This window comes from Epithele typhae, assembly GCF_022376455.1.
Source record: "Epithele typhae strain CBS 203.58 chromosome Unknown BXZ73scaffold_7, whole genome shotgun sequence".
Lineage (NCBI taxonomy): Eukaryota > Fungi > Basidiomycota > Agaricomycetes > Polyporales > Epitheliaceae > Epithele > Epithele typhae.
The window spans coordinates 662,666-686,300 of NW_025954198.1; the positions used below are offsets into that span (position 1 = coordinate 662,666).

General features: G+C 57.0%; 8 protein-coding genes across 8 annotated transcripts; 5 read left to right on the forward strand and 3 right to left on the reverse strand.

Annotated features, from left to right (window-relative positions):
• Positions 1-158: 158 nt before the first annotated feature.
• Positions 159-2,588, forward strand: BXZ73DRAFT_98499 (pre-mRNA processing factor 3-domain-containing protein; the record flags this gene model as incomplete). Its single annotated transcript, XM_048027705.1, has 9 exons — positions 159-223; positions 283-289; positions 377-409; positions 468-704; positions 894-1,361; positions 1,421-1,624; positions 1,681-1,777; positions 1,830-2,043; positions 2,105-2,588. The coding sequence occupies 9 exons, from the start codon at positions 159-161 to the stop codon at positions 2,586-2,588; spliced, it is 1,809 nt and encodes a 602-aa protein (XP_047881002.1).
• Positions 2,589-3,625: 1,037 nt separating this feature from the next.
• BXZ73DRAFT_88426 (uncharacterized protein) lies at positions 3,626-4,983 on the forward strand (the record flags this gene model as incomplete). The annotated part of the gene is made up of 6 exons (XM_048024940.1): positions 3,626-3,651; positions 3,709-3,865; positions 3,913-4,194; positions 4,247-4,288; positions 4,353-4,667; positions 4,720-4,983. 6 exons carry the CDS (start codon positions 3,626-3,628, stop codon positions 4,981-4,983), a joined length of 1,086 nt encoding a protein of 361 aa, XP_047881003.1.
• Positions 4,984-5,678: 695 nt separating this feature from the next.
• Positions 5,679-8,084, forward strand: BXZ73DRAFT_88427 (uncharacterized protein; the record flags this gene model as incomplete). The annotated part of the gene is made up of 4 exons (XM_048024941.1): positions 5,679-6,193; positions 6,253-6,463; positions 6,564-7,446; positions 7,957-8,084. 4 exons carry the CDS (start codon positions 5,679-5,681, stop codon positions 8,082-8,084), a joined length of 1,737 nt encoding a protein of 578 aa, XP_047881004.1.
• Positions 8,085-8,351: 267 nt separating this feature from the next.
• On the reverse strand, positions 8,352-11,059 carry BXZ73DRAFT_98501 (MFS general substrate transporter; the record flags this gene model as incomplete). Its single annotated transcript, XM_048027706.1, has 19 exons — positions 8,352-8,570; positions 8,632-8,666; positions 8,735-8,877; positions 8,951-9,057; positions 9,130-9,219; positions 9,277-9,309; positions 9,368-9,557; positions 9,614-9,691; positions 9,746-9,825; positions 9,883-9,933; positions 9,993-10,011; positions 10,064-10,091; positions 10,150-10,210; positions 10,264-10,334; positions 10,386-10,405; positions 10,458-10,530; positions 10,592-10,670; positions 10,723-10,834; positions 10,887-11,059. The coding sequence occupies 19 exons, from the start codon at positions 11,057-11,059 to the stop codon at positions 8,352-8,354; spliced, it is 1,662 nt and encodes a 553-aa protein (XP_047881005.1).
• Positions 11,060-12,138: 1,079 nt separating this feature from the next.
• BXZ73DRAFT_75239 (uncharacterized protein) lies at positions 12,139-13,892 on the forward strand (the record flags this gene model as incomplete). The annotated part of the gene is made up of 6 exons (XM_048022180.1): positions 12,139-12,231; positions 12,290-12,310; positions 12,379-12,991; positions 13,062-13,251; positions 13,313-13,777; positions 13,829-13,892. 6 exons carry the CDS (start codon positions 12,139-12,141, stop codon positions 13,890-13,892), a joined length of 1,446 nt encoding a protein of 481 aa, XP_047881006.1.
• Positions 13,893-14,184: 292 nt separating this feature from the next.
• Positions 14,185-16,127, reverse strand: BXZ73DRAFT_42246 (uncharacterized protein; the record flags this gene model as incomplete). The annotated part of the gene is made up of 6 exons (XM_048018920.1): positions 14,185-14,320; positions 14,377-14,540; positions 14,599-15,238; positions 15,288-15,313; positions 15,365-15,620; positions 15,862-16,127. 6 exons carry the CDS (start codon positions 16,125-16,127, stop codon positions 14,185-14,187), a joined length of 1,488 nt encoding a protein of 495 aa, XP_047881007.1.
• Positions 16,128-16,623: 496 nt separating this feature from the next.
• Positions 16,624-17,864, forward strand: BXZ73DRAFT_98504 (uncharacterized protein; the record flags this gene model as incomplete). The annotated part of the gene is made up of 5 exons (XM_048027707.1): positions 16,624-16,888; positions 16,957-17,346; positions 17,410-17,418; positions 17,474-17,780; positions 17,843-17,864. The coding sequence occupies 5 exons, from the start codon at positions 16,624-16,626 to the stop codon at positions 17,862-17,864; spliced, it is 993 nt and encodes a 330-aa protein (XP_047881008.1).
• Positions 17,865-18,498: 634 nt separating this feature from the next.
• Positions 18,499-22,744, reverse strand: BXZ73DRAFT_88432 (uncharacterized protein; the record flags this gene model as incomplete). Its single annotated transcript, XM_048024942.1, has 5 exons — positions 18,499-19,113; positions 19,150-19,471; positions 19,525-20,108; positions 20,161-22,239; positions 22,478-22,744. The coding sequence occupies 5 exons, from the start codon at positions 22,742-22,744 to the stop codon at positions 18,499-18,501; spliced, it is 3,867 nt and encodes a 1,288-aa protein (XP_047881009.1).
• Positions 22,745-23,635: the final 891 nt, after the last annotated feature.

The following is a 23,635-nucleotide window of genomic DNA, read 5'->3' on the forward strand; positions in this document are numbered from 1 at the left end:
TCACCTGCGGTAAGTGACCAATTATGGATTAAATGTGACACTAAGACTCTTATCTCGCGCTATTTACTCCCACGGCCGTTTCGGCACACGCACCCGCGCCGCTCCTCCTTGCCTCCTGCCGCTCTTGTGCTCCTTCCCCCAATCCCTCCACGAATATCATGAGCGACCGCAAACGTGCCTGGGAAGGCAATGGGGACACGAACGCGTCTAAGAAGCAGAAAAGGTGCGCTTCCACACTTCACAGTCCTTTTTCAAGACCTGACGTTCTCCCTTGTGCTGCAGTACCGTCGTGAGTGTCCTTCCTCTGCTCTGCGAAGGTGAATATACTCATTATAATTTCTTGGACGCTTTCTATAACCCTCCTTCGATCGTTCAGACTCCTTCCCATGCTACTCCTTCAGGCGGCGCGGTAAGTAATGCTCCACCCAGTAGCGTACGTAGTGTCTAACCGACTATTTCGCTCGCAGCTCTCCGGAGATGCTCTAATTGCCCAAAAGAGGGCTGAGATTGCGGCCAAGATTGCAGCAATGAAGAAGAGTGCTCTGGGAGGGTCCCCAGCTACTACTCCCGCATCAGCGTCAGCGTCCGCCACCGCCAGTCCATCACCTCCAGTCGCAGAAGACATGGCTCGTCGGATCGCGGACGTCAAGAAGCGCGTGTCCGAACAGCAGAGCAAGCTGTCTTCGAGAGACAACCCGTACATGGTGAGTCAATATGCGCCATATCATGCATGCGGAGCCATTGGAGTCAGGATATGGGCGGGTACGGAGGTAGAGTGACCTTATGTGTCAGTTGCTGCGAACAGCGGTTCCGATTGATTATTGGTTCTTTTTTTCTGGCAGCGGCGGATATGCAGAGTTGCTGGACTTGTGTACTCACGGATGCCTTTACAGGCTATGCCACAGAACAAGAAGAAGGCACCTCCCCCTCCTGCAGAGCCGGCCCCGCAAGGCGCAGGTTTGAAGATGGCAGCCCATCCGCTCTTGCTGGACAACACCCCCACCGCTCCACAATCGAAGAAGGATAGGTACAAGCCCATGCAACCTAAATTCGCCTCGATCAAAGCCAATGTGAGGAACGCGCCGATCCCTCCGCCTGCTCCGACGCCGACGGTATCTATGGAAACGTCTGCAAATCCTTACGCTTCGGCTGCATCTGCGCCCACGGAGAGCGGATTCGACGGTGCTCCTAAGGAGCGTGTGGGCCGACAATTCCGATTCAATCCCAAAGGCAAATACGTGCAGATTGCGAACCAAGTTCGCCAGGAGGCTCAACTCGAACAGCTGAAGCAGCGTATCGCGGAGAGTGCTAGGAAGGCTGGTCTGGACTCGGAGTTTGAGACGCTTGAGAAGCACATCAGAGTATGTCCACAAATTCACTCTTGTCACTGTGTCCTCAACGGATCCAACCTTCCTTACAGCGAGAAGCTCCCCCGGAAGCTGAGTGGTGGGACGCGGCTCTTCTTCCGAGCAAGTCATACAACGATATTGAAGAAGGGATGCAAAAGCTCAACATCCGAAATGCCGATTCGCCTATCACTCTATATATCCAACATCCCATCCCAATTCCTTCTCCGATGGACAAGAATAAGGTCGTAGCGAAGCCCTTGAAACTCACGAAGAAGGTTGGTGCTTATGGCTGCTCTTTCTTCGACATTTGTTGAACAACATGTGTTCTCAGGAGCAAAAGAAAATGCGGAAACAGCGTCGACAGGCAGAGTTACAAGATAAGCGTGACCGTATTCGTATGGGTCTTATTCCTCCAGACGCCCCCAAAGGTATTAGCTCTACATCCTGTCGGGAACCCCTTATTCTAACCGAATAATCCAGTCCGTCTCGCCAATCTCATGAAAGTGCTGACGTCCGACGCCGTGCAAGACCCCACAAAGGTGGAAGCGCGCGTTCGCCGGGAAGTCGCGATACGCAAACACCAGCATGAAAAAATGAACGCGGAGCGTAAGCTCACCGACGAGCAGCGCCGGGAGAAGATCGATACGAAGAAGCACGAAGAGGAGAAGAAGGGTATCTACGGTGCCGTTTTCAAGTTCGTATATCCTATTCCTCCCTCCCTCCGTCTGCCAGTTGCTGATACCGGGACTACTCAGGGTGAAAACTCTCTCCGACCCAGCGCACCGCTTCAAGGTGCGCAAAAACGCAGAGCAGAGGAGCCTCACCGGCGTCTGCATCTTCCACCCGAACTTCAGTATGGTCTATGTCGAGGGCGCTGCGAAGTTCGTCCGGGAGTACAAGCGCCTCATGCTCCACCGCATTGCGTGGACCGAGCCCGCGCGCGAGCGCGGCGAGGAGGATGTCGAGCTCGAGGACGCAGAGGACGACACCACGGCGGACGGGGGCAAGGGCAAGGGCAAGGTCGCTATCGAGGGCGATAGCGAGGCCGCGCCGATCTCGCTCGAGGACAACCAGTGCTGGCTCGTGTGGGAGGGCCAGCTGCGCGACCGGTCATTCAACAACTTCAAGCCGAAAAGCTGCCCGACTGACGGCGCGGCGAAGGAGGTGCTTGGGCAGAAGCTCGCGGGGTACTGGGACCAGACGAAGAACTGGAAGCCGGAGGAGGAGGAGCTGTTCTGATTGGCCTATCGAGGCGCATTGATGGAATTGTCTTGCGGTTGGTCGAGATCTGTGTATCCTATGTTTCTGTAATGTCATGAGGGATGTTGCATTCACTTGGGCGCCACTAGTAAACGCCGCGTGCTTCGTCGAGCTCGCTTGGCTCAGGCCCTCCGCCCCCGTCCACTGGCACACTGCGTCGAGTTTTTCCTTCCTCCCGACATGCTCTCTCTCGCTCATCCTATGTTCTTTCTATCTAGATGGGGCGGGCTCTGAAGCTCGGAGGGGTGAGCTCGGTCGTGGCACGGCGTGCAGCGGCGGCTGGCTGAGGCTGGCTCGCACCCGTCTCGTCGCGCCTGGGTCTGGTTGGTGTCAGGCGGGCGGATGTAGACTGGGTGAGAGGCAAGAGTATATCGTCATCGCGATAGTGCTGTTTATTGTGTAGGCCGACAGCACACGGGCAAACCATGGTGAGTACTTGTCCTGGCTGCCCAACGCCGCTGGAACGCCTGTGTGCAGTCAAGCGAGCACGGTGCTCCTCCTCCTCCCCTCGTTCGCGGAGCTTTGCAGGACTGTAGTGAAGATTGACGAAAATCACAAGCTTGTACGCCGCCTTGACTGCGTGTACACCGATGGAGACGGGGTCCGTGGGGAAGGGCGAGCTCTGAGATCTAAGAGGGTAGAAGGGCAGCCTCGGGGAATGAGGCCGGCTGGCCCTCTCCCGACGAGTACTTACTATATGAGTACTTGTGGCTCCTCATGGCGCAGTATCGCTGATAGTTTGACATTCATTCGAACGCGGACCCAAAAGGGACAACGGTCGAAGAATTGTGTATGCAGCAAGTACTAAGTACCAGTGGTGGATGTCAATGACCGGTCGCGGGCCCGTGGGTGACACGGCGTGACATCTACCCAGTGGCATGAAGCGTCACAGATTCTCGGGAATCGCCGGCGTCCGGCGTCCGGCACCTGGGTGTCAGATCTAGTCTCCCCGAGTGCTTTCAGGTAGCTTCGCTCGCCCCCCCATCTACCCCCCTCCGCTACTTCCCCGTTGCTCCATGGAAGACGAACAACTCCGTGACTGGTTCGAGAGATACCTCGACAACGATCCGACGCGTAACGATGGCCCCTCTGATAAAAGGGGTCTCTACACGCCTGAGATCCGGTGGAGGGATCATCAACACTGGCTCGAGGAGCGTGGGTATATCCTTCGCCCTCGCCTCCGTCATGGCTGGGTACCGTCATGGAAGGGAACTAAGCAGAGCTGGCTATTCTGTGAAGACGGCGCGTCTATAATAGTGCGTCTTTTGCTTATGCTCTTTCGTCCCACTGACGCCTCAAACAGGGACCTTGGGTAGACGCCACTCGCATCTCGGACGGTGCTATTGTCGTTCTCAAGCGCATATCCAAGAACTCCTTCCCCCACGAAGTCGAAATATCTCGCATGTTCTCTGTTGAACCCCTTGCATCCGATCCTCGCAATCACTGTGTACCCGTTTACGAAGTCATGCAGTCCCCGCTCGACGACGACATTGTTTTCATTGTCATTCCCTTCCTTCGGCCATTCGAGAAGCCGCCCTTTCGCACTGTTGGGGAAGCCTTAGAATGCATGCGGCAACTGATTCAGGTAGCATTGTCCTCCTCACGCTCTCTCACGCTACTGACACGGCGCCCTACAGGGTTTGCACCTCATGCACGAACATCGTCTTGCTCATCGGCAAGTCGAACTCGTGCTTCTTTGTCGATTCCCAAGTCTTATTCTCGTGCTCCGTCAGGGACATCAAGGATAACAACGTCATGATGTCCCCCGTGCCGTTCTTGTCAGAGATGCCTCACCCTTGCTTTCCAAAGAAGAGCTACGATTTCCGTCGCAGGATCAAATACACCACTCGCACTGCCGCACGCCCCAAATACTATTTTATCGACTTTGGGATTTCGTACATATACCCCAAAGATTGTGTTGCCCCTCGCGCGCCTCCCTTACGGCTCGGTATACTGACGGTGCCCGAATTCCAGGGGTCAGGCCAGGATAAACTACACGATCCCTTCCCAGTCGATATATACTGCCTAGGCGAGCTGTTCCGGTCGATTTTCACTGAGGTATAGACATGGCATTACAACTCTTTTCATTTGGGCTGACACCCGCTCACAGGAATATTACGGGCTCAAGATGTTGGAACCGCTCATCGCGGATATGATTCAGACGGATCCCGTCAAACGTCCAACTGCCGCCCATGTTTCGCTGCGGTTCAACGAGATTATCACTTCCGTGCGCTCGTGGCAGTTACGATCGCGTCTCGTCCGCAAGGAGGAATTTGGGGTTGTCGGGTTGTTCAAAGCTATCAGCCATGCTTTCCGAACGGCACGGTACATCGTTTCGAGGACACCAGCTCTCCCTACTCCTCCATCGAGGTGAATGTCTTGGCTGTGATTGCTATTTGAGTTCTCCTGCTTCCATCTGCTGTCGAGCCACTGCTGTGTAGACATTGCTTATTCCCTGCGCGCGATTTTCTTCGTTGCTCAATATACCCCTGCAACTGCTATTTACCTATACGTTCACTGTTATTTCTGCAATGAAGCAAAGCCCTTGAATGTCCCTTGTTCTCACTACAGTGCACTCCATCACAAGACCAAGTGTCAACACATTCGGACCCTCTCAACGGCCAGTGACCACTGAAACCGGGTGTCTCTTGTGTGATCACCATTCCGCATAACGTGGACTCATGGGTGCCACTCTAACCCAGTGGAGGCGTCCTTGACTCTGTCAATGAATCACCAATATCCGTGACAGACATTGGTGAAGGCGTTAGCGATGCCCGCGAGTGCCGCATATCTCAGCCCGTCATCAAAAATATGGGAACTTTATTTGTGCAACCCCAAGATGAGACCGAGAGATAGAGGCCACAGTAGAGGAAGTGAGGACCGGGGTGCCGCAATTGAGTAGGAGATGAAGCATTATATCCAAGTCTCTCGACAGAAGCGAGAGATGAACGGTTTGGCGGCGTTTGCTCAGCGCTCACTTGGGCCAATCGTCCCAGGGCGTCTTCGGTTGCCGCTGGTGGCAGCCTGTGGTAGCGAGCGATTAGACAAAGCTCTCCTCATCTTCCCTCCATGTGCCCTTTCCTTGAACTCCCCGATGAGCTTCTCGCCGACATCACTGCGTATCTCGGAGCCAGAGAGCACATCTCTCTGCTCCCAGTGTGCAGACGCCTCTATGCCCTCGTGCAGTCCCATGCCGCATTTCAGTACGCCATCGGCCTCTTCGCCGCCGGGATGGTCGACCACCCAGCTTCGCCTCTCGTCTCGGGGGAGAAGCTCTATGCGTTGAAGCACAAGGAGGAAGCGTGGGGAAGGCTAGACCTCTCGAATCGCAAAACTATTATGATGCCTCTCAATCCCTCAGGGATTTACGATCTCACGGGGGGCCTTGCACTGTTTGGCGAGCGACTGATACCTACGAGCAACCTGGGCACAGATGCCGTATGGACCCTTCCCCTTAATGACGCTTGCAACTCGGAAGAACCAGAGCTATTTCATCTGTGGTCAAGATTGGATGTGGGCCTGCGGGTGATCGACGTTGGTCTGAACATCCACGAGCACGACCTCATCGCAGTAGTCACTTACAAGTGAGTTTGATATTTGGTCCCATAGCTTGAACTCGTGTTTACATGCGAACAACGTACAGTTACGTGGCCGCAGCAGAGCTCTTGGCCTCCATTGACATCCACTTCAGACAGTCACTCACTGGGCAACCGCATCCAGCGGCGACGCAAAAAGTCATGCATATCGACACAATCCACTATCTACCAGGGCAGTGCAGCATCATGCTAGAATTCTCGGGAGACACGATGGTCTTTCTTCTCAATAATTACTTCCCATTTCTCACTGAGGACGCGGTAACACTAGTGATCTACAATTGGAGGACGGGCAAGATCTTAGCGGTGAGTCTCCACAGCCCATCTTTCCCGGAAAGTTTGTGAAGCGACTCCATCCCAGCATCGCAAATTCGGCGACCCGGATATGGTCACCTCCTTCATCCTGCTCGACCCTTGGACCATAGTCCTGCCGATGACCTACACTCATACTCTCGAAATTTGCCACTTCGGCGTGGATGTCCCTCATACGACCAAAGACCCCTTTGAAATCCTACCGCTTTGCATCTTGGAGCTTCCTCCTCTCTCCTACGGAGCATTAGCCATTCGGGCGACATGCCGCTGCGAACCCAACGTACGCGGTCCAGATTCGCCCGCCCGTCCTCCGCGCACCACGCCCTTCTCCTCCGACCCCGCCGTCGCGCTCATGGTCCTCCACGTTGCCGTGCGCCTCCCCGACGCATCCCACAGCATGTTCACAATGTTCGTCCACCGTTCCACCCTCCAGCACCTCTTCCGCGCTGCGCTCCGGTTCAACTCTGCCTCACACGGTTCCTCCCCTACCCCGGACCCTCCCAGCCCGGCCTTCCGGCGCGTCCAACCCTCCCACACAACCTCCACGGACGTCGACGGACCCCCACCGCCGCCGCCGGAGGAAACTCTGCCGCTCGCACTCGGCTGGAAGCAGTGGGGACCGGCGCGCTGTCGGTGGTTCGAGGACGACCGGGGACGGACGCGGTGGATCACGACGACATGCGGGCAGCGGTACGTGCGCCTGACCGAGGACGGCCGGCTGCACGCGTTCGATTTCAACCAGCGCGCGCTCAGACGGCACATCGGCGAGCGGGAGCGGGCGGGAGAGCCGGTGGGGACGCGCGAGGTGGAGAGCGTGCTCGAGAGCGAGGAAGAGAGATCCGGTGAGGTGTGGATGGAATTTCCAGTGGGGGACGTGATCGAGGCCTTTGAGGACGGCGAAGAAGAGATGGAGGACGAAGAGGAAGGGGAATGTGAGGATGAAGGGGATGGAGACGACGATGGAGACGAGATGGAAGTAGAGGACTGCGGTGCACAAGGTAGGTCTCCAGGCATCATGTCGGTGGACCCGCAGCGAAGGTCGAACAACTGGTGCTCCATCGCATCGGTGACGGCCATACACCCCACCGGAAGAGTGTTGAAGCTACATAATGTACAGGTTGTCGGGCTACTTCCAAATGAACACCCATTGTGTACTTTCGCACTAGACAATCCGTCTTATGCACGACCTTTCGGGTCTGATGGGCGAGCTTCCTCAGTTTTCCGCTTCTCGTATTCCTGCACACGTTTCCGAATCTCTCGCCTGCGCTCCTCACCAATCTCCCTCGCATCTTTTCGGGCCTGCGCGAGATTCCGCGCTGCGTCCACATACGCCTGATACCCAGCAGTGCATGAGGGCCACAAAATCGCAGGTCCGATGCCCGCGCCCAGAGCCTACGGATCCCAACAATCAATATCACCCGGTCCTTCCACGCTTACGCCAGTTGCTCCTGCTGTCGGATTGGATTCGGACTCGGACTCGAACATGGATATGGACAGCGTTATATTTTCAATTCCGTGCGCTCTGAATGGTCACCAGCTCGCTGCGCTCCGTCACCTCCAACCCCACTGAGTGTAAGCGTGACTAGTCCTAGCAGTGATAGTAGTACTACGTCTCGACGCGCCTGTCTCAAGCCGGTCACGCATGCACGTCATGCGCACACAACCTTTCAATGCATCGGTCCAGGGTATGTTCCGTGACGATATCGAACGGCCGCGCATTTGGTCGCAAGGTCGATTACAAACGCCGCAATGTAACGCCGAAGCTAGATATGTGTTCCGAGTATGGAATCACACCGCAAAACGGCTCTGCACGCAAGATAAGACGTCAGGTCAAGTCCTACCCGTCCCCTTGGCGAGTGAGAATACTGCTCACCCTGAGGTACCGGCCCTTCCGCTGGAGGAAGGGGACGACTAGGACGAAGAGCGCGGCGACGATCCCGCCCTCGGTGCCGAACGCCTGGAGCGCGCCGTGCTTTTCGACCCAGACGATCTGGAAGTATGCGACGCTGAAGCCGCCGAGGCTGCGCGCGAGGTTGAGCAGCGCTGAGATCTCGCCCTGCGTGCGGTGCGGTCAGCTGGCGTTCACGTTCAGCACTCGTTGGGGCACGTGAACGTACCCCGTGGCGGGGGAAGCAGTCGTTGCAGTATGCGTCTGTACAGAGGTGTTGTGAGCACAAGGGCAGTGAGGCGCAGGTGCAGAGCAGGGAGGAAGGGACTCACAGACCGTGGCGGTGTTCACCATGACGGCGGCTATCGCGAGCACCCAGCCCATCACGAGCGCGGCGACGGGGAGGTGCATCTGGAACGCGGCGCCGAGAAGGACGAAACCCGCGACGTAGAACGGCAGCGCGACCCAGCACGTCCTTCCATGCGTGTGTGGGTCAGAGGCTCAGGGAGAACGAAGGAATGTGGGGTGGGAGCGCAGTGGAAACGCACCAGAGCCGGCTCTCGGCGGCGAAGACGCCCTTGTTGCGTCGGACGGCTAGCTCGAGGAGCCAGTCATTGAGATAGCGCGCGATTATCTCGCCGATGACGACGGCGCCCTGTGTGTTGGGGGGAGGAAGTGTGAGAGGCGTGTGTGGGACTGTGGTGGGGAGGAGGGTGTGGGGGCTTACGATGGAGCTCGCATACGTCGCCGAGATCTGGTCTTGGTTGAACCCGTAGCCGTTTGGAGGGTGACCAACGAGTAGCAGGGTGTTCGTTACCTGCTCGCAAAGATCCGAGTAAGAATGACTTCACGGTCCACAAATCTGACCACACACGTGTAGACCGATACCAAAGCCAAACAGAACGCCCTGGCAAGAAGTTCGGTCAATCGGATGGGGAGCTGAGCAATTCATCCTTTGAACGTACCTCGAATATGAGAATCGTCAGTAACTGAGGTCGCCAGACCACGTTCAGAGGCGCAAGGATGATGGTCGTCCAGGAGTCTCTGAAGCGCGCCAACCGGTACCCAGTAACGCCAATCAGAGTCTCGATGCGCTCTCGTACAGGGCCCTTCTTTGACAGAGGAAGGGGATCCGGGAGGTGCCGGTCGTACATCCTGAAAATCAATCAGTCTGAAATGATTGTGCCATCACGACGACAGCTGTAGCTCACGTCTCCTCCATGAACAAGACGATGAGCACGACGACGACGAGGTTGTAGATGGATCCGATGCCAAACGCCCATCTCCAGCTGTTCATTTCGTCAATATCGAGAAATCAAGAAAAGAGCGAAAAGCTAGCTCACTTTGCACGTGCCACTAGGAACCCGAAGAGGAAAGGCGCAACTTGCGGAGACAGAACGATCCCCATCGTCCAGAGGTTGAGCTATCGATCCACCTGGTCGGTAATCAAAACAGTGCAGGATATCTGACGTGCACCGACCTTCCTCGCCCTAAGATGCACGGGCCACAGATCTGTGACAACATAGAGACCCTGGGAGGTACGTCGGTGAAAGTGATCGAGAGATCCCACGGCCATGATTCGATACTCACCGATACCTGGGAGCAAGTTCTGGGGTACCCTATTCAGTTCAACCGCACTCATGAGATATCAATAGACGTACCCAACAAGTGCATTTAGATCTCGCATGACTATATGTGTGTGAACAAGTGAGTTGATTTTGTGGCAGGAGCAAGACAAAATAGTCACCAGAAGATACGGCTAAGTTGGGCGCAAAGGTCATTCCAACAGAAGTCCCCAAAGAAAGAAGCTTTCGGGTATGGGATTAGCGAGGCAGGGGGACACGACAGCTAGTGGGCTCACTTGTGACCAGAAAAGTACAGGCAGTCGGCCATACCGACGAATAAGCATGATATATACAATCCCGCCCCACCCTGAGAAGGGTGTCAGCACCTGTGCGTTTCGGAAAGAAGTTACAGACCGACCGATCAAAAAAATGGCCCAACTGGATGTGCACGTTAGATGGTGTGCATGTAGTTGAGTTGATCTGAACGCACCTCGAACCGAGTTGGGTGACAGTGGTGGGAGACGTGTGGAACTCCTTAGCAATGAAGGACACAGCTGCAATACCTGAGATAATAGCGCGTACGTAAGAAAAACCGGTGAAGCAAGAGGCAGAAGAGATATGTACCTATTGAGGAGAGGAAGTCGGGCATGGTAGCCGCCAGCGTGACGATGAAAAGTTGAAGATTTTTGCGTCCATCGCTCCACTATCCGTGCAATTCAGATATGGTGAGCTAATTTCATGTCTGGAATACATACATTTTGAGGATCATTGGGGCTGTCTGTCGGCTGAGGCCAGAGGATCTTGGACTTGTCTGGCGAGAGCTTGAGACGCTCGGCTGTGATGTCTCCGAATTGGGCTGGTGCCGCACTGAAAGAAGGTGAGCACATTGAGCCTCCAGAGCACAGTGCAAGTTGCTCACACCGGATCTAGTACCAGCCGACCAGCACTCTCTTCCTGGTACTGAAGCAACGACTGGTAGACCTCGTTTGAAGTGGTGAACTCCAGGGACGGCTTGAAGGAGCTCTTCTCTACAACATGGACGTCGACTTTGCTCGAAGAATCCCTAGAGTCGACCGCGACTTTGTCGTCCATGGCCAAAAAGCGAGAAGAACGGTCGTGAGGGGCGTCGGAGAGTCGACTCGGGATCCCAGTTCTAAGCCCTGAGGGGGTGTATGCGGCGCCTGAAGACGATATATCGGAGGGTCTCAGAGGCGACAGACCGGGGCGTGTCAGGAGGGCCTTAAGAAGAATCCAGTTTCCTGCCCGTGTGGACGTGGTCGCACGCGCTGCGGCGCGTCCTTGAACCTTCCTACTGGAGCCTCTGTAGCTTACGGGAGTAATCAGTCACGAGGAGTGTTCGCGTGCGAGGAGAAAGGCCGGCGACAACAGGTGCGAGAAGAACGCCAGCGTTGGTTCGTACCCACGCATGACCTCAGACCGACAGATAGAAGAGTCCCAGTACGTCGGAGTGGTCGCTTGATTTGCGCAGAGCGTCAAGCGAAAGCAAGATGCGTCGAGACATGGATTCCCGAAGACAGTCATTTGATGATCAATGTCATCGCGTGGAGCAAGCCACGGTGTCTTCTGTGCGTTGAGGCCAGGCACGATGACGAAAGGGAGCACGAGAAGGGACGTTCGGCAGAGAGTCCAAGGGCGCCCACGTCATGTTAGACGCTTGAACCTTCCAAGCTAGACGATTCTGAACATAAGACGTACTCATGGCCGCACTGGATGTCTGACCGCGACGATCGCGACTAGCGTCCATTTGGATGCTTTGGTACCAGCCACGCTGCAAAGAACGTCAGCGCTTGGTCAGCGCAGCTTGAAGAAGACTTATTTTTAGCACTTACCGTTCATCTTCCAGGCAATGTCACGTACCATGGCGTCTTACTGTAACTGACAGCACTGGACTTGATGCATGGTGAGCAGTATTTGAACAGGTCCATGGCCAGTCTGAGCGTGGTTGGGTCAAGAGCACAGCTAGCTGTTTCGAGACAGCCAATGTCACAAGATATTCGCGTGCACGTGAGAGGGGTCACACTTGTCACTCTCGAAAAGACCCAGTGTCCAGAAGCGCTGGAGCCATCCGGCTTGTTCGTCTGCAACTAGTTTGACCTTTACCCAGGCATATCACGATCACCACACCAGACAATCAATCCCCGCCGCACATCATGAGTGCGTTCGGTGAACGGAAGAACGCCTTCAAAACCCCGCCAGCAGTCGTCGCTCGAACATCAGCATCACAAGCCGCCCGAAGAGATCGGGTACGCAAGACCACCTCACACGAGACGCTTTCAAAGCTGACTCGCGCGTCCCTTGCAGGCACTTGAGGCTCAGAAACGAGTGCGTTCCCTTGACATACGCCTGTGCTCTCGTTTCGGCTCACGCGCGGATTTCCTCATGATCATCAGAGACGCGCAGAGCGCATAGATTCCGCTCGTTCGCTCGACATCCTCGCCGATCTCACCCTCGGTCACTCCGACGACGACGCGGGCGACGACGGCGGCCCGAGTGGCGGGCCCGAGGTCGTGCGCCAGGGCATCGGCCACTTTGCGTCGATGCTCCCGCCTGCCGCAGCACCCTCCTCCGACTCGGCGACAGGCATCACCAATTTCTGGCCGCGCGCCCCAGTGGCTGCCGCAGCTTCCCCAGCCGCAGAGGAGCTGCAGTCGGACGCGCAGATGCTCGCAGCGTCGTCGCTGCCCACGACCTTCGAGGGCAAAGCGAGCGAGAAGAAGCGCGCCAAGGGCAAGCGTAAGGGCAAGGCGCGAGCCTCCACCGCGACCGACGCCCCGCAGGCGCAGGGCCAAGCCGCAGCCAAGCCGCGGAAGCCGACGAAGCCGAACAAGTGGGCGGACAAGTGCATGTACGCGGAGCTGCTCGAGATGGACGAGTCCCTCGGTGGCATCGGCGGCGACGGCATCCCGGACGACATCGAGACCGCGTTCGTCGCGCTTGCGCCGGTGCCGGTGGGCAAGCGGTGTCTCGCGGTCACGCACCAGGCGTCCGGGGTTGCTGGAGTGGGTGCGTACGGTCTTCCCGCATCTTCGTAAAAAAGAAGTTGAGCTTAAGCTCATTTTCTCCCCTTTGGCAGTACCCAACACGACGTTACGATCGCGCGTGCTCGGGAAGGCGCTGATGAAGCCCTTCCCGTCCTCGCTACCGCCCCAGACCGTGCTCGACTGCATCCTCGACGACAACTGGCGCGACAACGGCATCCTCCACGTCCTCGACGTCGTCTCCTGGAAGGGCCAGGACCTCGCCGACTGCGAGACGCCATTCAGGTTGGCCAATCCCCTCCCCCTCCCCTCCCCCTCCTCACCACCGCTGACGCCCCTCGTGCAGATTCTGGTGGCGCGACACCCGCCTCTCCGAAATCGCATCGTTCCCACCACCCCAGTCCTCCGCGCTCACCACGGCGAAGCGCTACCAGTTCCCGCACCCGACGACATTCGCGCCCGTCCCGTACGACACCGACACGACGCTCGCACACCTGCTCGCGGCCGTAATCCCCGCTGCCCGCGCGGCACGCGGCGCCTTCTTTTCCCGCCCGATCCCCCCTACCCCGGCGGCGGCGGACGCGATGGAGAGCGACATGGTTCTCGACGCGGCGCCCGTGCAGCTGCAACAGGCGCGCGCGGAGGCGCGCTCGGACGGGCTGCTGCTGTACGTCGCGCAGGCGGTGTACGAGCCGGGGACGAGCCCGCTGAGCGTGTGGGTCCCGCTGCGGGCGTACCGGACGCGGGAAGAGCAGGAGGGGATGTCGGTGGATGCGACGGCGGCGGACAGTCCGCTGGACGGCTTCGAGCGGTGAGTGCGCCTCGGTGTTGACGGTGCATACGGACTGATGTTGGGATATAGCTTGGTTCGGCGAAGACTGGCGAAGAAGGAGGGACAAGGTACCCCCGAGGTCGAGATGGTGTGACGGGTGAAGTCGTTCTGAAGTGGAAAAATGTTGGGGTATCAAGACATGATATCTTCGAGTACTTAGTGTCTGAGGAAAGGGCGAAAGAGAGCTCGGAAGATGGGTAGGCGTTTGGGAGATGCGGGGTGACGACGTTGCAGCACAGAGCGAGGATGGTAGACATACAGTGGCAAATTACGAATCAATTGTACGATAACGGTCGTTCATCTATGGGGGAGGTCGGGTGCGCCGACTCTAAATGCAGGAACGTCCGTGTCCTCCAGATCACGCGTTGTGCAGAGTTGCTAATCAACTAGTCATCCATCTCCTCAGCCAGGGTAAGTCGCTCCTGCACCAATCGCGCAACAGCTTCACCGTTGATGGGGATCTCGTTGCCCTGGAATCCTTCCGGATAGTTGACGGGAGGGACGTCAGGCCGCGTGAAGTGGCTAAAAAGAGGCATCAGGAGGTGTCCTTGCAGCAGTATGAGACAAAGGGCACTCACTCGCCGTCCCAGAAGCCGTAATGCACCATGCCCAGCGCGCGGGTGGTATACTCGTAGTCGTGCGCGAATCCTCCGGGGTAGAAGAACTCAATCACCGTCGACCGCGGCGTAGGCCGCATCCACAACAGCGCAGTCAGTCCGTTTCCGTGCACACCCATCATGATCTGACAACACGCTCGCTCCGTCAGTCTCCGCATTCATGCGAAGCAAGAGGCTGCTCACCGTCGTCCTTGCGGCGAGGCGGAACTGCTCGCTCCGCGTGAGCTTGTCCATCTCCACGATGTTGACCTCATACCCGTACGTGTCGCGCAGCTTATATAACTCTGCAACGAGCACCTCGTGGTCAGCCTGAATAAGCTTCCTCCGTGTCCAGCCTTGACGCGAGACGTAGGTGATGACGGGCTTCGTCGAGACCGCGTCGACCGACGAGACGTCGTAGTCGCCCTCTTGCATTGAGAAGCCGATGACGTTGTTGCGGATGGTCGTCCACCAGTTGACACTGCCGGGCAGCGAGAACGCGTTCGCCGCCGTGCGTTGCGTGCGGAGGTACATCTCGCCGTTCATAGCAGCTGCGCGGTCGGCGAGCACGACGCGGTCGAACACGAACACCCGGCCGAGGGCGGCTCGCTCTTTCCAGTCGTTCATGAACTCCATCGACATTGAAGGGAAGCAGGCGCGGACGACCCATTGGTTCATGGCTGCGTAGTCGCGCCAGTTTGCAGCGTCAAGGTGTGGGAAGACCATGCGGCGCGGAGCGGGGAGATGTGTGTCGCCGGAGGGAGGAATTGTGGGGTCCAGCGAGGAGTATGTCCTCCAAAAGCCGAAGAAAAGCTCGGCCGACCAGTGGTAGTAATGTGTGATGCTGGAAACAGGGCTCAGAACCCGTTCAAACAGTCAGTCAAAGGACTCACAATTGCTTGGGGTCGTACGCCAACCACTGGAGGAACATTCAGGCTGCGTACATGCGAGATGCCTGCTCACAACTCACCGAGACACCGTCCATTCTCTCCGCCTCAGCTCCAAACAATTGGTGGGCTTCAGCAGTGCTGATCACTCGCATTTGCTTGTCCGTCGGCGCACGTAGTGGGGAATCCGCAGGGTCACTTGTGATGAAGATGCCGCTCGAGATCATATACAACCGCTCCGGGACGTTTTCCGGCTCGTCAGACACGATGTACAGGGTTCCATTGAGGAGGTAGAGCCTGTCAAAGATGGTCCATCCTGTGCATATGATTAGCAATGTGCTTGAGCTTCATTGAGGCAGTTAGAGTGCAGTCTGGAACGCTATGCAATAGTGTGGACATACGGGAAGCATCATGTCCACACCACTGGTCAGCACACTAGATATCAGCCAATACCCATCGTAGGAAACAAAGTCTATTGCCCAGGGAAGTGAATGAGACGTTTGCCAATTTCTCACTCCTTGTCCCCAACTTCACAAGGTGCACCGGCTTGAAAAAGAAATACAACACATACAAAGGCGACTTGCCTGGAACATGAGCCACAACTTTCGTCTCCGGAACGTGGCTTGTTCCCCAGTGAAGTGGAGGATTAAGCGTTTGGAGTGTGTACTGCGTCTCCAGAGTCATCGGTAGGGCGGAGGAGTCATCGTCGACAACAAAGCCTGATCGGTCGAGTGCCTGAGAAACGCCGTTCTCGACACTTGGGGTGAAGCTGGAGGAGAGGTAGAGGAGAGAGACGAAGAGAACGCATAGGATGACTATCTCCCTGGGGGTGGGACTGAACGGCATTGTGGGCGAGTGTCTGCGGCTGAGGGGAGTGTAGGGTCGGGTCGTGATTCAGAGCGTCGGCATTGGAGGATGGGCAGGACCGGGCCAAGAGGTGGTGGGGGGATGTCGAGGCTGGCGGTGGCGGAAATGCGGTCGCGCCAAGCGAGTGCTTGACCTGTCATGCGCTAATTATAGCGGTTAGGTCGCGTCGAAAGGCGGAATGGATCGTGCTGTGATGACTTGAACCCGAACCCGACGTCCTCCCAGCCCAACGCAGAGATGGAATACGAACACAACATCGACTGCACAACATCAGCTGCGCCTGTCATGCTCTCGCCCCCCCCGCGGACCCGATTGGGCGCGTTTCACGCGATGGGCCATTGACTCGGCGACGGCCCACGGGGAGTCACGTCATCTACATACTAGTAAGTACTTACTTGATGCTCATGGCACAACAGTGAACACTGCTCTCCTGCTCACCAGGCTCTCTTTCTAGACCCCGCTCGGCGAGGCGACGATGCGCACCACCGTCCTTCCCATCGAGCTCTTCGAACTAGTCATCGACTCCCTCGCCCACGAACCCACGCTGCGTTCAGCATCCATCGTCTGCAAGGCGTGGCTTACCCGCAGCCGGTTCAACCTCTTCCGGGTTGTCGAATTCTATCTCCCCACACACCTCGACCGCTTCATCGACCTGCTCCAGAAGGCCCCCATATTGCCGATCTCGTGCAAGAAGTCACCATCTCGGAAAACTCCCTCGTGGCCCTCTTCCGACCGTCCCTGTCCGTCGTTGCTCGTTTTCCCAACTCCCTATCCTTTCACCCCTCTATCCAACCCCGTCGCTTCGCAGTGCACAGCCAGCTTTGGATCCCAACGCGCTATGACCCCAACTATCTCGTAGAGCTCTCAAAGTTCACTTCCATAACCACACTCGACCTTCACAATGTCACCTTCCCGACCGTCGCGGACTTCGCCATCGTACTAAGCGCTCTTCAACATGTCACTCATCTGCACGTTGCGGACCTCGACTGTCAACGCCAACTGGATCCAGGCTCGGCTACGGCTTGCGGGGGCACATTACCCTTCCTCACGAACCTACGGATTCAGGCCCATTACCCCACGTCCATCGCAGATTGGCTGCTTCGTGCATGGAGATTCCCGTCCATCCAACACCTGCAATGCGACTACCAACTTGACGGCAGTGTCGGACAAGGCCTCGGGGCATTCTGGGCGCACTCCGGTGTGAGCCTTGAGACATTAAGTCTCCATATTTCCAAACGGCCCACTGCTCATCTTCCTCTAGATTATATAGGTACGTGCAATTGGCATCACTAAGGGCGACTGGGTCGCTCACCTGTGTTCTCCAGAACCTCATTTCGACCTTTCTATGTGTACTGCCCTCCGCGCGTTACGCGTCGACTGCCGCCACGATCGTGACATCTCTCCCGACTGGACGTGGCTCATCTTCCTCATCTCCCATCTCCCACGCAAGACGAAGCCATCCATAACTCTTTCTTTCATCCATTCAACCCACGCACTCGCTACCCTGCACACCTTCATACCCGAACTAGATCAAGCTCTCGTTAATCTCTTCCCGCGGTCTGTGCACTTTGCTTTCGACCACCGGAATTCTCCTCTGGAAACGGACGCAGACGAAGAGGCGCTAGTTGCCCAGTTTCAAGCAATTCACTCACAAGGACTTCTAACATGTACGTCCGCACTCCAACTGCGTGCAGAGGTAGCAGCGGGAACCATTAGGCTATCGCGGTCTGACACTGATGCGTGTTTTGATTTTTAGTGACCTGAATGGCAGCCTGTATGGTTATATCTGCCAGTTGTATGCACTTATCGAATATATCGCTTTACGGAACCACAACACCAGCTGTGGAGCTGCACCACTCGCGGCCCAAGTACTGTCAGCGCTGACGGCCCGGCTTGGCACACTTGTTTCCACGTCGTTTCCCTTCTTTCCATTCCGCACTCAATGCAGCAGAAAAATGGATCCAAGCCATGATGCAGCTCAGCGCACTATGTGCGTCGAGAGGAAATTCTCGAGAGACAATGTCGCAATTATACCTCGTCTATGTAGTAGGTGACCTTCGCTTAGATGCGACCAATTTCAGACGATAGCATGTAGAAAGAGAACGACGACAACATGGATAGCATATATCATAGTGTCGGACATGTCCGTAGGATGTCCGAATTACATCGCACACGGCGTGCGCATAGAGGGAATGGTACGTATGGACGAGAGCGAGAGGAGAGTATGGAAAGTATCCAGGGAGTTCATATACACCGTACTCAATGGTCGTACACTGACAGGATATCGTGGATATCGCAAGAAGATCGGCACTAAATCGTCTCTAGATGAGAGAAAACAAAGAAAAGGCGCTCACTTCCACGCAGGCTTGCCGCTCTGCTGCGCCCGCGACGCGGCCCCAGGCCCCGCGGCAACAACCCACTCTCCGATGCTCTTCACGCGACGGAGCCTTGTGCTGTCGTCAAGAACTTCCTGCGCCTGCTGCTTCTCCAGGCTCTCGAAGCCCTTGACGAGGTCTCGCACGCTTCCGCTGCTGCTCCTTCGGTCACTGAGCACGCTCATCGACGAGCGCGGGCGCGGCTCCGGCGGCGCCGGCGCGGGGTGCAGCTCTACCAGCCTGCGCGGCGGCGCCGGGCGCGGGATCCGAGACGGCTTGGGGGGCGGGGCGTGGTTGAGGTTGACGAGTTCCTTCGGGTGCGCAGAGCGCTCGAGAGGTTTCGAGACGGGGGTGGAGATCGGGCCGCGCGGCTTGGCGAAGACTTCGGGAGGGGGGATGGGGAGGCCAGGATGCGCTGGTTTCTTGGGTTTCCGCACGGCGGAGGGCTTGGTGGCGCGAGGGAGGTAGGAGAAGAAGAAGCCCTTCATTCGCGAAGTGATGGATTGCGGGGGAGGCGGGGGTGGCATCGCCATGGAGTAGTCACCTGCGCCTGGGACCTCAGATTCCGCTCTGGCAGCCGCGGCGGGGGACTCTGGAGGGACGGAGACGTCGCGCGCATCGGCCACCGGTGCTGATACACTGCGGTATGCGTTGGGCGGCGTGGAGGGACCAGGCTCGTTTCGGGAGATGGCCACTGCCTCGTCGAGGAGATGAGAATACCGGGGAGCTAGCAGCGACGCGGGAACCACGGGTCTACCTGATGTCGAGCTCATCGAACCGTGTCGTTCAAGACCAGGTTGTACCGATGACTGGCGGCTTGGTAAAGGGGTGAAATCTGGAACGTCGGAAAGAGTGACAGAACCGAAACGTCCGCTGGGGGTAGGGGGGGCAGCCTTTCCAGAACGTTGCTTTTTCTGGAGTGCATGTGCTCTCCGAAGGAGATTCTCCCTAGCATATCGTGAGAAATGGACCTTGAACGCGAACATTCAGAAGAGGCTTACCTCGTCCAACCAGGCCAGCATTCATCCACAGGGATTCCTCCGGTCTGGTCTAGGAACCGGTTCACGACTTTCTCAAGGTCGACGTCCTCTACAGGACCCAGGACCGCCTCGCCAATGCCCCTGTGGGCACCAAGCGCAAGTCGCTCATCTGTGAAGCACGAATCCAATAGCTTCCAGTCGTCCTTGGACCATGCCCGGGGGCCTTCGACGTTGAATAACGGGCGAGCCCATGCACGTGCTCCCGGACGTGGGGTTTCGAACATTGGGCTGTCGATAGGAGTGGGAAGAGGAAGCTTAAAAGTGCCGCTAGCGTCCAAGGAAAACGACCCGTTGCGAGACGGGGTCTGCAAGATAGACCGCTCAGCATCTTGCAAGAGTTGAGGGATTGTCGTCAGAGGACTGCCAGGGATGAAGACTTTGTCCCCGACGATACCGCCAAGGGTGCGACGCCGGTTCACAGGAGTGCTTGACTTCCCAACAGCACCTTCCATGGTGGAACGGCGTCGAGCCTTACGCAGTGCGGAATCGATGCTCGAGTGACGACGCTTGCGAGAAGGGTCTTTGATCACGAGGTTGTAGTCGTGCTAGAGGTATGGCTTCGGCATAGAGAAGGAGGAGAGTACGGTCAAGACTCACCATCTTCAGAATCGCCGCGGCGCGCGCAGCGACCCGAGGGTCGTCGCTAGTGATCTTGACAACTCCATCGTCGAGATCCCCACTCTCATCCCCACTCTCGTCCTCGGCGTCGGTTGCCACATAACCCTCGTCAACCAACGTTTCCTCGACAGCTGGGCCATCCGCAGGAATCTCCACATCCTCCCAGGACCGTGGCACAGCCGGGGATGTCTCTGCTTCAGATTCACTGGGAGGCTGAGCATTCACAGGTGTCGCGAAGACGGCTTGAATAGAAGGCATAGACGATGCGTCGCACACCACCTGGATGTCAGGAGACTTGTGCCGCCGGAGAGGGGAGGTGATGGATATGAATCCTCTGGGTCGTGCTTGAGGACCAGAGGTAGGAGATAGTGATCGTGCAGGAGTGAACGCCGGACGTGGGGGTGTTGGGACAGTAGGAGGTTTGGGGCGCGTGTCATGGTGTTCGTGCTCTTCATCACTGTCGAGCTCCAAAGGTCGGGAGAGCTCACGATCGACAGTCTCTTCGTCGCTGGAGTCATGTGGATCGGGAGCATCTTCAACATCAACGTTGTCGTCTTCGTCTTCCTCCAACTCATTTTCAAGGATGGACATGCTGGGGTCGACAACCTGGGCGTCCTCCATGGACGACTCCCCGTGTAATTCCATAGAGAAGTCCTCATACACCTCACCAAATCGCACTTGATGCCCCGAGCTGGAGAAGCTGTCTTCCTGAGATTCGACATCAACGACTGGAACGGGGGACGGGGATCGTTCAAGGACGGAGCTGCTGGGAGGTGGTGTTTCTGGGGCTGTCTGCTGGTCCTCCGTACTGTCACCTTCCTCGGCGCCATAGGACTGCTGATAAAGCTCTCCTGGGAGGCCCTCTCTCGAAGCATCCAACGCTGTGTTGTCCAGGAAGAATACGTCCTCGTCGTCAAGACTTCCTCCGGCTTCCACATCTTCTTCCGGGTCAGCGACGGCTTTGAGGGGCGGAGAGCTGGAGGCCGGAAAACTCCGACGTCGCGGGCCAGGGAAAGGGCTGTACGGGTTGCCCCAAGCCTCCTGGCGGCTACGTGTGCAACTACTCGGTGGGTCTGCCTTCGTAGGCACAGTGAGGACTTTAAACCGTCCTGTGAACTCCCCGCTCTGGTCGAACTCTTCGGGATCTGAATCGTCCGTCCACGCGCCAGTGTCTTCCGGGACGTTTGTGAAATCGAAGGCCGGGGGCGCACCGGCGAATGAATCGTCTTCGTCGTCGTCTTCCTGCTGCATACTGATGTCCCTGCTGGAGTTCAACTCAGGAAGAGGTTCGGTGCGGACATTACTAGGGGGACTGGCAGATGAGGAGGCAATTGAAGGGGTTTTGCGGGAGCTTAGCGGAGTGGCCGTCACTACGGAACCTAGGACGGATTTACGGCGCCGTGGTGGTCCTGGGAGTCCCTTGAGTAGTAGGGGGTCGTCGCTGGGAGACGCAGGTGGAGGTGGAAGGCTGAGGTCAATTTCTGGAGGCTCTTTCTTAATGGTCAACACGAGTTTCTTTTTGCTCTTCGGAACAGTAGACTTGCGTTTGCTGGACTTTGTAACTTTATCGGGGGAGCGGGTGTTCCTAGGAGGGGTGTGGATGATTTCACGAGGGGGAGTAAACCGTTCCGCGGGAGGTTCATAATGAGGTATCGGGGTCGTTGATCGTCTCCGCGAGGAAAGAGATTGATGCGATAAAGTGGGCAGGGGAGGGATGTAATCCGCGCTCGGGTTGCTGCAATGAGGGGAGAGGAGTAACACACGCTTGGAGGGTGATTCGCTTCGACCATGTGAAGCACGCGTAGGTGTTCCAGGCTCTTCCGGAGGATTGGCGGAGCGGCGAGAGGAGCCGTGATTGGTTTGCTTGCGAGGGCGGGGATTGGGGGTAGCCTCATTGACGACAAGGCTACCTGGTGGCTCGTTGAAAATGGACTCCAATGCAGTGTGAGAGGCAGACCGATTGTGAGCGTTCCGTTTGCGCTTTGAGCTCCCTCCAGTACTGAAGTCGGCAGGTGATGGTGAGAAGGGTTGCGTAGGGACCGATTGAGCACGTGAAGCCTAAACGGCATATGTATCAGCATACATTTTCAATGATTTGCCGTTCAGAACAAGAAGTAGTGCTTTTGGAGTGCATGATAAGGTCAACCCAGCGTCGGGGCCCCTTCAAGGGAATACGTTTCACTCCAAAACACTGAAGCCAATCCATCCTAGCTCACGCTGATGCCCGCGACGGACACAACTATCGAACTCGCACCATCCGCAACCACCACTTGAGCACGAGCGTACAGCAACTCACAGAGCGGTGAACATCCCGGAGTATGTCCTCTGGAGGTGGGCTGAATAGCATGCGCACGGGGTCCATGTCTTCTTGCGTTTGGGAGGACGGTGGGGTCAAAAGGCCAGACTCGTTGGGGGAGTCCTCATCTTCGCGATCAGCGTTGGTCCTGAGATTCAGTGCGGGCGATCGCTTTTGCCTCGAGGCCTTCGCGTTGTGCTTCGGGCGCAGCCCAGCGTCGTCGAGGAAAAAGGTGTCGCTGCCCATAGCTGGGGGCACGTTCTCCATAAGCGAGAGATAACCAAGACAAAACCACGAGGAAGGCGGGGCAAGACAATGAAGTCAAAGCGGGGTCTAGAAAACAACAACGGTCTCGGCAGCGGTGTGCCGGTTGGGTTTGACCGGTCAGGTGACCGCGGTTGAATTTGCTCTGGACCGTGACGCCCCCGGACCTTACCGGACCGACCTCGTCCAACGCGTCTGATGGTGCGCGAAGAGATTGCACTCTTGCCTTCGCCCATGAAGAAGCAGTCCGACGATCATTACTGGGCATCCTCTCTTCGCGCTTCTCACCACTACGGCGAAGACCACGATGGCTCTCAGTCCGATGACGCAGAAGATTCTGGCACCAAGCAGACTGCACCTGTGAAAGCTTTGAATTCCGAGGCAGCACTTCTTGAAGACCTCGACATCGGGTCTCGGGAAGACACCGCAGTTTACAAACCCAACCCTTGGTCCATCGCAAAAGTCAATGCAGCCGTCCGCAAGAACATCTCTGAACAAGCCACCCTCGTCGCTCCCGCTGACAGTGTGCCCCGGAACTTGACAACCCGAAGCAAGCCGCCAGCGCCCGGAAAACCTCCTCTACGACCAGCAATCCAACCAAGTACCATCAAGCCGTCGCCAAAGAGCAGCGCCGCCGCATATTCCAGCACTGCCTCACTACAGCCTTGTGTTTCTCACTCGTGTCCGACCCCCGACCACGACCTGAATGCTCACCTGCCGTCTGATGAAACTTTGGTCGATGACATCGTCAGCTCTGAAGGCTTTACCAAACTTGACACCCACGATAATGTCGACTCCATATTCCTCTTGTCTCGTCCGTGCTCTCCTTCATGCCTGTCTGATCTTGTGACTGAACCCTTGCCGGACGGATGCTTGGGCGCTGAAACTACCTCA